The sequence below is a fragment of the Phanerochaete carnosa genome, assembly GCF_000300595.1.
Source record: "Phanerochaete carnosa HHB-10118-sp unplaced genomic scaffold PHACAscaffold_5, whole genome shotgun sequence".
NCBI classification, from domain to species: Eukaryota; Fungi; Basidiomycota; class Agaricomycetes; order Polyporales; family Phanerochaetaceae; genus Phanerochaete; species Phanerochaete carnosa.
In genome coordinates this window covers 2,587,401-2,599,235 of record NW_006767632.1, presented here as the reverse complement: position 1 = coordinate 2,599,235, position 11,835 = coordinate 2,587,401, and the positions used below count along the sequence as shown (strand labels likewise).

Here is an 11,835-nt window from a genome sequence, read left to right as displayed (position 1 = left end):
GTGAAGCCTGGGTAATCAAAGCTTCCAGCCACCTTGTAGCATGGCTACAGAGGCCATCTCTTCAAATTCTGGCTTGATTGCAAGCACCAGGTATAATCTGACAAGCCTTGCACTGTCTGATTAAGTGGATAGTTTAAAAACTAGTAAAATTGTGAACCTATACTTGACTAGTGGTACAAATGAAACAATGAGCCTATATTTCAACCTTTGCAGAATGTCTTCATGCTACACTCTATCATAGTGGTATATATATGCTACACCTAACAGATAAGTTGCCAACAATAGGCACATTATTTGTAAGATTCACATGATAAAATGATAAAAGACTACTGTCAATATATTTTGCAAAGTTATAAAGTGATAAATACTGTATATGGCTTTAAGTATCATATAAATAGTAAGCTATTATAATATCTAAGTTATTATTACTTATATTGTAGCATTAAAAAAATGAAGAAATCATACCTGCTGAGCATATATGCTACGGCCCACATAACCCTAGTTATGACTCAGGCTCTACTCACTCTGAACTGGGTTGCTTTACTTGTACAGTCTGTCTGAGCAAGACAGAGTAGAGCCTTTACAAACGGTGCCTCTAACTATTTCATTCCAGTTCAGTTCAAAGTTTGTGTCAAAGGTTTGTAAAGAGATTTTGTCTAGGAAGGTGCTGGTAGAAACTATCAAAAGGTAGCAAGTAAGGTAAAAAATTAAGAGCAAGTCAAATCTCTATAAAGACTTAGAGAAATTACACTTGTGAAGCATGTTGTGAGTAGAGATGGTGGTGGTTAAAGTGAAAGATGTGTATGGATATACCTACTCCTCCTCTCAGTTGAGTCTGAGGTGGCAAATTGCGCATTTTAAGACAGCAGTTGCTTTATTGGATAGTGGTTGGAGGTTGGCTGGGAGATCTTTTTTATTTCGATAATTTTTAATGTTGAAGGCTAAGATAAAGCAATATTACGGCAGATAGTATGACTATATATACATTTCGAGATATATATGGGTGTTTTGAGATAGCAAAATAGAGTAGAACAGCCATTAAAGTGTGGTAGCTTGAAGGATTAAATTTAATGCACAAGATCATGATTATGTGCTTGATTATAGGCTCATATGTCTTAATATGCACAATATGATAACCTGATACTTGCAGAGTATAGTAAAGGAGACTTCTAAAATATCTGTGTGGATTATGGACCAGTATTGATCTGTAGAGAGGAGTAAGAACAATAAATACATAGAACATTGTTAATAATGCCACATAAATTATGATAATTTTACATATATTCACTATAGTGCTAGACAGTATGAATAATAGAAATATAACATATCAAGCAATTGTAGGCACTGCCAAGTTCACAATCCATTGTGCAGCACTGTGCACCAAGCTTTAAAAGCCAGTAGTCAGCATTTTATCACTGAACCATAGTCTTGAACCATTCTCATACTAAGTACACAGTTATTATGTATATAGAAGACCCTATGTTACATGGTATAGATGGACAAAAATATGTGAGGAAGAGTAGAAGTGATGAAGAGGGCGGAACATGCTGTGGCGCGTATTCTGGCGTTTTCTCACACTATGTTCCTTTCAAATCACCTCTTTAAACAATTAATTTGGCACATTTTTTTTTACATATTCTGGACCCTTTCACTGTGCTCTATCTGATGGTATAAAGATCATTTAGATGTTGTGCCTTTTGAATGTGGCCTATTCATGAAATTTGTCCAAATCCCCAGCTCAAGCATAAAACACAGTGCTAAAGAGCCAAAACTGATCCAATTGTGATCAAATAATTTTTTACATGTAAATCTATAATGAAGATATATGTGTACCAAATTTAAAAGTCAATAGCTTAAATATAGCAAGTTGTAGAGTGAGGGGCAGATTTGCGTTAGAAAGTAAACTGACCCCAAAGTGCTACTTCTAACATGACATTTCTTCATTACATTTAGAAATTGTAATGTACTGAGGTTCAAAACTAATGGCAAGCACTTTATTATTGAACATGACTATAAATTACTTTCAGAGTATATAACATAAATAATATACACATAGTGAACCTTAGAATATATGGTATTTATAGGCAAAGATGTGTGAGGAAAAGTAGAAGTGATGAAAAAGGCAGACCGTGCTGTGGTGCTTATTAGGCACTTATTCTAGCATTTTCTCGTGCTTTGTTCTCATTGGTTCACCCTTTTAAACAATTGGTTTGGCATATATTATTACATATTCTGGACTCTCTTAACAGGCTCTATCTGATGGTATAAAGATCATCTGAATGTTGTGTCTTTGAAAATGGTCTATCTGTGAAATTTGTTTAAGTTCCTAGCTCAAGCACAAAACACAGCACTGAAGAGCCACAGCTGATCTGTATATGGTCAAGTAATTTTCTACATGTAGTCTACTGTAGTAGAGTGAACAGTACAAACTGGTCAGGAAGGCGTGACAGTTAACTTACCCCTCATGCTACAAACTGGCCTGAGGTTATGCATGACATTTTAGTTTGTAGAGAAAAATATTGGCTAATCAGGTGCTTCTGACAATCCTATCTACAACTATAGCCCTTGCTGAAGGCTTGAAAGCAATTAAAAGGCTAGAAAAATAGCCATACTGCCTATAAAAACCAGCTTATGCTCTTTTCAGACCCTCAAAAAGCTATAAAGTGTGACAAGAAGACTGGAATTACAAACCAGTGAGGAGGTGCATTATGTGTCATAGTTTATACCATTTACTCCACTACAGTATACTAGAAGTATGTATGGACTAAGGTTTAAGTCAGTAGCTTAAATATTGAAGAGTCTAGAGAGTTAGGCAGATTTGCATGAGAAAGTGAACTGACTCCCAAAGTGCTACTTCCAACAGAACATTTCTTCATTATATTCAGAAATTGTAATATTCAAACAGAATATGTGACAAAAAAGCCAAACATTGCAAAATGGCAAGCTAAGACACTGTTTGAAATGCATGAGATATGGTGCATGCACAGAAGCTGATATTAAGCTTCTTCACTCTTGCGTTGTAGGCAGAGGGCCAAATCAACCTAAACTCCCTAATCAAAAATTCCATCAAATCTTAATAATAACCTCTTGGAATGCACATAGAGATAAAATAAACAAAATAAGATCAGAACAGTTTGCTAATGAATTAGACCAAAAGTTAACAAGCTTCTATAGCAGTGATAAGTGGAGGCCTGATCCAAAATAAGATAAAAAAGAAAGATACAAGAAACTGCATGAAGTAAATCTATAGCAAACAGGCAATGAGATTAATTCATTTTTGAAAGATGCTTTATGGGACTTACACCATTTTTGCACACAAAACCATTCAGAATTGCTCAAAATTTGCATAAGACTATCTATAATGGTTAAAAAGAATATAGCCACTGAATGCTGTGCAACAAATAGAGCTGAGGCTAGAGTAGTAGGCTGGAAATGTAACTCATTAGATAAAACTGGCAAGCTAGTTCTGGAGACAGTCTTTATTGAGCTAACATCTCCTTCTACTTTTATACAATTAGATGGACTTCTACTAAATGTAGTTTTTATGCATTGTGCACAGATTAGTGTCAAGTGCATTATGCCCAATGGAAAGATTCTTCAAATTAGCAGAGATCAGATTCCATTAATACCCAACTTTGCAATGATAGACTACAACTTACAACATCACACAAAGTCCTACAATGTAGTAGATTTGAACAACTGTAGAAATCACCAGTCTATATACATATGTCTTTCCAGAGAGTTTTCATATGAGAGCATAGCTATTATCCAAGGATTTGATAACAAAAAGATTAGAAGTGGTATACCTGGCTAGCTGCATCAAGAATTCAGAGAGCCAGAAATACTCACTGAAGTCACTAGACTACAATACAGACACAAACTTTCTCTCAGTGTAGGCAATGTCACAAGGAGCCAGGTTATTCACAGCTATAGAGAATGGATGCATCTGAAAAAGCTCACAATGTTAATTACTGCTATATAGTACTAATTAACACTAATTAATATAGTAACATTAATTAACTGATCCCTCCTATTATGCTTGCTTTTCTAATAGTAAATTAATACTAATATAATAATTTATTCATGAACTGTTTATAAGCTGTTCATTAGCTATTCATTAAATATTCATCAACTGTTATTTCAGTATTCTTAACTATAAAACCAATGTAGCAAGCTCAAATTTAATTCTATATAGATTTCTCATGCTATACAGCATATTAACAGCATCATACAAACTTAATATTCAAGAAAAAGAAAAAGAAAAACAAATTACCCTAATGAGAATTAAACCCCAATTTTACTACTTTCAAGCTGCCTGCTGAAATATGCACACTTTAACTACTGAGCCATTTGACCTCCATAAACTTTATACTTCAATATCTCTATATACACTCAGTTAAGAACTTACAAATAATTTCTAAGTGTAAGCTATAAGTTTTATGCTTATTCTCACTTCTATATGTAAATGTAGATGTTGATCTCTTACATAATGTTGAATATACAATATTTAATATAACTGCCATCTGCTGCTACAACAACTATTAATATATATAGTGGCTACTTGCAATAGATTATTAACTATAGTTTCAGCTACTGAATCTGCTGTTTGAAATATCATGTTATTAGCATGCATATGGTAACAAATAGAGCATAGAATTTAGCGTAATACTTGATACTACAAAGATAGTTAGTACTTAGTAAAAATGGTCTGCTGTTTTCAAAACAAAATATAAACACTAGTCTGTGTATACTAAATATATTAGTAATGTAAAAAAACTGTATATATATATATATATATATATATATTGCTTCATAGCCCTGCTATCACTCTGAACCTTTGACTCGAAAAGTCGCACCTCAGCAGAGGAGCTGATTCGTCGAGTTTCAAGGCAGTTGACACAAGTCGAATGAGCGACGCGTGTACGCAGACTCGAAGCGCTCTTTGCCGCACTCAGAGGCCCGCGGCCTCCGTTCCCCTGCTTGCAGCAGGATGAGTCCAACAGCGGACGAACACGGACCTGCTCAGAAGTGTTAGGTACGTCGCCGATGCTTTGTCAGCAGTGGGCGTATCTAACTGGGATCCTTCTGACCGCAGATGGGTATATAGGTGCAGCCGCGAAGGACAGAGGCTGCACGCCTCATCCCGTCTGACCTCCATCTGCGTTAGGTTCGTGCTAGCATTTCTGTCACACCTCGCCAGGTCTGACCTCCATCTGCGTTAGGCTTCGAGTCCATTTCTTGTGCTTTCCCTCCCATTCCCGCCCTATGTTTCTTGCTATTCTGTGTTTTCTGTATTGTTGGCTCAAACAGTCTGCAGTTCTCACGTCTCTGCCAGTCTCCTTTTGTCCTGTGCTTGCCTATGTTTTTTCGACTGTATTTGTATTACTTGTTACGCTCAGTATCTTCGTACACGTTGCATGTAGTTAACCGGGTGTCGAAGCTGACATGTTATTTTATTACTTTTATTTCTAAAATGTATTACTGCAGTCTCTAATAATTAGCGGTTTGAAATATATAATGTACAGCTAACAAAAATAGTACAACAAAAACTTCCCATTAGTATTCACAGAATGAAATAATAGTTTTAATATTTTAATACCAAACAGTGAACCAATTAATATATTTAACAGATTGAGAGTTTTACACTAATAAAAAAACAAATTAGCTGATATCATATATAGCTACTATATCTAACATATAGAGAATGTTTGCTAAACTTATTTAACTGATTATCTTTCATCTAACAAAGTAAGAATGAAATAATATCTTGTGAATGTTGAAAGAATACCTATTACTGCTAATTACTGTGAAATTAACAAACTGGATTTTTCCAGATGCTGGGCTTATAGTTTGTACCCAAAGGTGTTTCTAGTTATATACAGTAATCCAAGGGTCAGCCATGGAATAACCAGAAACCAGATGACAAAGAAGTATAAAAGATAGTTTAGAACAAGCTAAACAAAAGAAAATTAGCATCAGATGAAGCTTTAAAGCCTAGTAAGCCCAAGAAGCCTCACATGTCAGCAAATGATTCTGCATTATTTGTGAAGACCTTAGATACAGCTACTCTGAAAACATTAAGCAATGATCAGAAACCAATCAAAAAGTGTAAAACAGCTGCTAAAAAAGATACCTCTTTGCCTGCCTCTAGTAAATCAGCCAATTAATCTTCAAATACTGATCTCACTACACCACTCAATTACTAAAGCTTTATATGAAGTGATTACAGCTGTGCATATGACTCCACATTTTCAATTGCACTTCAAGCCATAGCTAGCAGCACAAGCTCATTTGTACAACAGTCTCTTAGCAATATGCCCTTGCTAGAACATCTGGTATAGACCTACTAAGATAATAGCACTTTATCTGAGAATGCCAAAGATATGATCAGACAAAAACTACACCAAGCTGATCCTTCAGAGTTTCCTCTTCATGTGCTTATAGGTACTGAGATTAATATGCTTTGTAGCTATACTTTTGAACAGGCTGACAAGTATTTCTATAAGCAATATGCATGTAGATCATGTGGTTTCACACAGAATATTGCCAGGAACAGCAACTTCTCCTGCAATGATCTGCTATTAGTCTGCTCACCTTACTGCTGGAGAAAGCAAGGACTCTTGACAGAAACAGCTAGACACAGAACACCACTGCAGTGGATGAGAGCAAATGTAAGACAAATAACTAATATTGCATGCAGTGACTGTAGTAATCCACTTATCAATCAAGTTGTATTTAGCAGCATGCCCTTATTTATTAGATTCAAAGTTGAAGGTGTTATAGTAGATTGGACTTTACTCTTAAATTTGGGAAGATATCAATATTGACTTTGTGGGTTTATATATTATGGCCACAATCACTTTACTTCATGGATAATAGATGCCAATGGTGATATATGGTATAATGATAATATTGAACATGCAAGAGCTATTGTCGTGATACGATGACTGGGCTGCGCGAGCGCGAACTGGCGAGTGGCACGCGGGCACGATCTAATACACATGGTGTTAGTCTGAGTGCGAAGGGAAAGAGCACTCTGTATAGCTATATACCTAATACACACGGTGTTAGCTAGACAGGGGTCCGGTAAGCATACTACATAATGCGCAAGGGCGACGAAGGGACTTACTCTAAGTGCGAAGGGAAAGAGCACGCAGAGTGGGGATGCGAGAGGAGTCCTTATATACTAAAAGGAAGCAAAATTGAAAGTCCGCTAGAATGGGGAAGCCTGCCATAAAGAGGTCCGTGCGTGGGAGCACTACATATGATTGTCCAATCACTATCTACGTATTAGCAGCGCCTAATCTAAGATGTCCACCTTAAGTCCATGCTGGGCGGAACGCCGAGCCAGAGCCACTAGGCGCTTCAACACTCCCCCTTGGCGAGGCGATACAGAACGAGGCCAAGAGACTGAGTGTAACGGTTGTGTACCTCAGCCGGTAGAGGCTTTGTGAGAATATCAGCCAGATTGTCGACACCGGGAATCCTAACGAGTTCGATCAGACCTGCTTCGAATTGCTCGTGAACAGCGTGAGCTTTGACGCGGGTGTGTTTCGTGCGATGCTTGATGTTGGGTGACTGGGCAGCGTCAACGACAGATTTGTTGTCGCAGTGGAGAGGGACAGGCTTCGTGAGTGGGTGTTCGATGTACTCAGCAAAGATTTCGAGCCACTGTAAATGTCGGACTGCTTCGTCGGCTGCGAAGTACTCTGCGTCGAAGGTGTCTCGAGCCACAGAGCGTTGCTTGCGAGAAGACCAACTGGTCGCGCCTCTACCGAGTTTGTAAACCCAGCCGGATGTTGAGACGGAGTTGTCCTTGTCGTTTGCGAAGTCTGCGTCGGTGTAACCGAGCAAACGGCTATTGGTCTCGTCGTGTTGACCTAGACAGAGTTGATAGTTGGAGGTGCCGCGGAGGTACTTGAGAACACGATAGGCGGCAGCTACGTGCTTCGGTGAAGGGTTTGCCTGGTATTGGCAAAGTCGGGCGACGGCGAAGCCAATGTCGGGGCGAGTCCCAAGCATGGCGTACATGAGTGAGCCGAAGAGTGAGCGGTAGAGCTTGATGCGGTCTTGTGAACAGTCCGCGGGGTCTTCCTCGTTCTTCTCGAGTACGATGTCAGTGCCGAGTGGTGTGGATGCGGGGTTGCAGTCTTCGTATCCGAATCGTTTGAGGACGGACTCGATGTACGTTTCCTGGTCGAGGTATGTAGCTCGACTCCCCCTATCCCTCGTGACACGAATGCCGAGGTAATACTTGAGTTCGCCAAGGTCCTTGAGTTGGAACCTTTCTTTCAATGCCTCTTTCGTTTGTTGGATGAGATCGAGGCTGTTTCCCATCATAGTTAGGTCGTCAACGTAAACCACTAAAATTTGAGTGGATCCCCCCCGTTGATGGCGAATGAAGATGGATACGTCGCCGGCGTCGTGGCATGCGAATCCAATGTCCTCGAGACAGGCCTTGAGCGTGAGGAACCATGTTCGTCCCGCTTGCTTTAGCCCGTATATTGCTTTCCGCAGGCGGCATACTTTGCCTGCGTCCGTTACGAAACCTTCAGGTTGCTCCATGTATAGCTCCTCGTCGAGTTCTCCGTTCAGATATGCTCTATCAAAGTCGATCTGATGGATTTCCCAGTCCTGGATAGTCGCTAGGGCAATGAGGTATCACCAGGATTCCAGACGGGCGACGGGAGCGAAGGTGTCTTCGTAGTCGATGCCTTGAACTTGCGTGAACCCCTTGGCTACGAGCCTTGCCTTGTAGCGATCCACTTCTCCGTTCTCGTTGCGCTTGACAACGTATACCCATTTGCACTTGATCACCTTGCGACCCTTTGATAGGTCGACAAGTTCCCAGGTGCCTTGTTCCAGGAGGCCGGTAACTTCGGCCTGCATGGCAGTCATCCACTCCGCTGAATCCGGGGCGTCAGCTGCCTGTTTGTAGGTCCGCGGCTCTCCAGCGATGGAGGAGTCACCTACGATCGCAGCGATGTCGCCTGGTTCTTTGCCTGTGTTCAGTGCTTCCTCGATGTCTGCTTCGGTTGCTCCGGGCCAAATGCTCGTCCATTTCTGAGTTGCTTTATGCTCGCGGGTACCGCGGCGGATGCCTGATGACGTTGTGGCATGCTCAGGGTTGGTGAAGGGATTGTAGTCCCACGAGGTAGTGTTGGGATTTGGCTGGAGTGGCGGAGGGGCGACGATGCGAGATGGTGAGACTTTGGCCTTGCCCTTGAATTCAGGCTTGACCGGTGCACTTGGTGGGATTGGCGGAGCTGGATACAACTCTGTTCGAGGTGTAAGGCGTGGTATTTGGGATGCTGTAGGCGGTTTTGGTGTGATGGGTTGAGTAGGAGGTGATGCAGGCTGTGGCGGCTGCGTAGGAGCCGGTGGCGTGTTAAGGGGTGGTAGTTTGAGTTCGACAGATGACGGCAGCGTGGATGTAGATCCGGTCGGTTGTGTCGAGGACGGTGAGGGTAGGAGTTTGTTGGGGAAGATCGACTCGTCGAATATCACATCAGTACTCGTGGTGATCTTTCTGCTACGTTTATCCCATAGACGATAACCTTTAGAATTCGTCTCGTAGCCGATAAACACTAGGCTCTCAGCGTTAGCATCGAGTTTCTTGCGTTTATCCCTGGGTATATGGCGATAGGCCTGGCAACCAAAAACTCGGAAGTGGGACACGTCCGGTGTGGTGCCAGTGAGTCGTTCTAAGGGCGTACGCCATGCAATGGCTTTCTTAGGGCCTCTGTTGCATACATGCACAGCTGTGCGAACAGCTTCTTCCCAGAATCCGTGTGATAACCCGGCGGTTTGTAGCATTGACTTAGCAGCTTCTACGAGCGTGCGGTTCATGCGCTCAGCTTTGCCGTTTTGCTGTGGGGTACCGGGTATCGTGCGCTCGTGGATGATCCCAGATTTCTTCAACAAGTTGATGAACTCGTTGGACTGGTATTCACCCCCTCGATCTGACCGAAAGACCTTGATGACCGTGTCAAACTGTCGCGCAACGAGGGCTACGAAGTCTTTGAACGCGGAGAGGAACTCATCCTTTGTTCGCAGATAGTAGACCCATGTGACGTCGGAGCAGTCGTCGATGAAGGTAGCGAAGTATCGGTGGCCTGTAATGGACACCACCGACATAGGTCTGTCGAGGTCAGAGTGGATGAGGTCGAAGGGTTTGTTGGCGCGTGAGATGGACGATGTGGGGAATGTACGCCTGTGTGCTTTGCCCAAGACGCAGCCTTCGCAGGGATGCGAAGGTTTATCCATATCGGCGGCGATGAGGCCTTTGACCGGAGAGAAATCAGCAGTGGCGAGCTTGCGTACTGCCTCCCAGTTCAGGTGACTGAACCGATGGTGGATAACGTCGAGCGAAGTGGCATTGTGCGTGGAGACCGCGACAGATGGTGGAGGCGGAGTGAGGTCCAACCAATACTGACCGCAGGACTTAGTGCCTATGCCAAACGTGGTGTTACCATGCTTGATTTGGGCTCGTCCTTTCCCAAAGACAAGATCGAAGCCTTTATCTTCGATGCATGAGACGGAGATTAGCCGTCCGGACATTGCAGGGCTGTAGAGAACGTTCTCTAGCCTGATGTTTACTGGTTTGTTATCGACGAGCGTAGTGCCCTCGACAACACCTGAACTGAGCGTGCTTACTTGCGTTTTCGCCTTGTCTGCTAGTGTTGCGTATGTAGGCGACGCGAAGGTGGTGTACTCAGCGAAGTCGTTCAGGTTGTTTGTAATGTGTCGTGTACAGCCGGAGTCTAACATCCAGCGTTTCACACTGTGGAGATACCAGGAAGCGGAATGAATTTCGGCCTCGGAAGCAGCGGCTCCTTTGGCGGTGACTACATGTACAGATGCGTGACCAGTACTACTACCGGACGGATTACTTTTACCGTCCTGGGCTTTGCCATTGCTGCCCTTCCGCACCTCTTCGGCGGCGGCCTTTTTCTTTCTACAGTCCTGCTCATAGTGGCCTTTGTAGTGGCAGAAGTTGCACTTGCCCTTCTTGCCGTCAGGTTTGCCAGCTTTGGCTTTGCCTGAGGTAGACGCCTTCGGTGCGTGGAAGGCGGCGACATTGGTGGAGAAGCTGCGACGCTTCGCTTCGTCGAGGAGACGGTTGCGGATGTCGTCGAGCTTCAAGTCGGCGGGCTTGGTGACTGCGAGGATGGGCTCCACGACGTTGTTGAACGAGTCGGGGAGGGCCGTGAGCAGGCCGAATATCTGCAGGAGCTCCAGGGTTTGGAGGATCCCGGAGGCACTGACCTCTTGCCATAGTCGGGCGCGTTTGTCGAGTTGGGCAGCGAGGTCGTCGCTGTCCGTGATCGCGTGCGAGAAGTACGCACGGAACTTGACGAATGCTGACATCGTGGTGGAGGCGGCGTAGTTGTCCTTCATCTTCTTCCACAGCGCGGCGGCTGTGATGTCCACTGGGTTCGCGAGGTGTAGGAGCTCGTCGCCGAGCGTGCTGAGGATGTAGAACCTCGCGTATGCGTTTGTCGTCTCCCATGCTTCAATGTCCGCAGCGGAGACGGAGCTGCTTGGGACGGGGGCTCTCTCGGTGCCGTCGACGACCTTCCATGCGCGTACAGCGATGAAGTACTGCTGCATCATCAGGGACCAGCGTGGGTAGTCGCTGGAACCTTTGAGCTTCCCGATCGTGTCGAGCTTCATCGACGGCGGACTGGTGGCTGATGCGAATGCGGAGGCGGAGGACATTGTCGTTGTGCGGCGAGGTGCGGATGACGCGGATTGAGAGGGTGTAGCAGGAGCGGCGGAAGTGCGACGTGTAGGACGGGGTGCAGGTGCAGGTGCAGGTGTTGGTGCAGTTGG

The 11,835-nt window shown here is 43.5% G+C and overlaps 1 protein-coding gene across 1 annotated transcript; it reads left to right on the top strand.

Annotated features, from left to right (window-relative positions):
- Positions 1-2,914: 2,914 nt before the first annotated feature.
- On the top strand, positions 2,915-3,814 carry PHACADRAFT_96286 (uncharacterized protein; the record flags this gene model as incomplete). Its single annotated transcript, XM_007396065.1, has 2 exons — positions 2,915-3,176; positions 3,258-3,814. Coding segments are annotated over 2 exons (819 nt in total), but the record flags the coding sequence as incomplete, so codon positions are not given.
- Between the last annotated feature and the right edge of the window lie 8,021 nt (positions 3,815-11,835).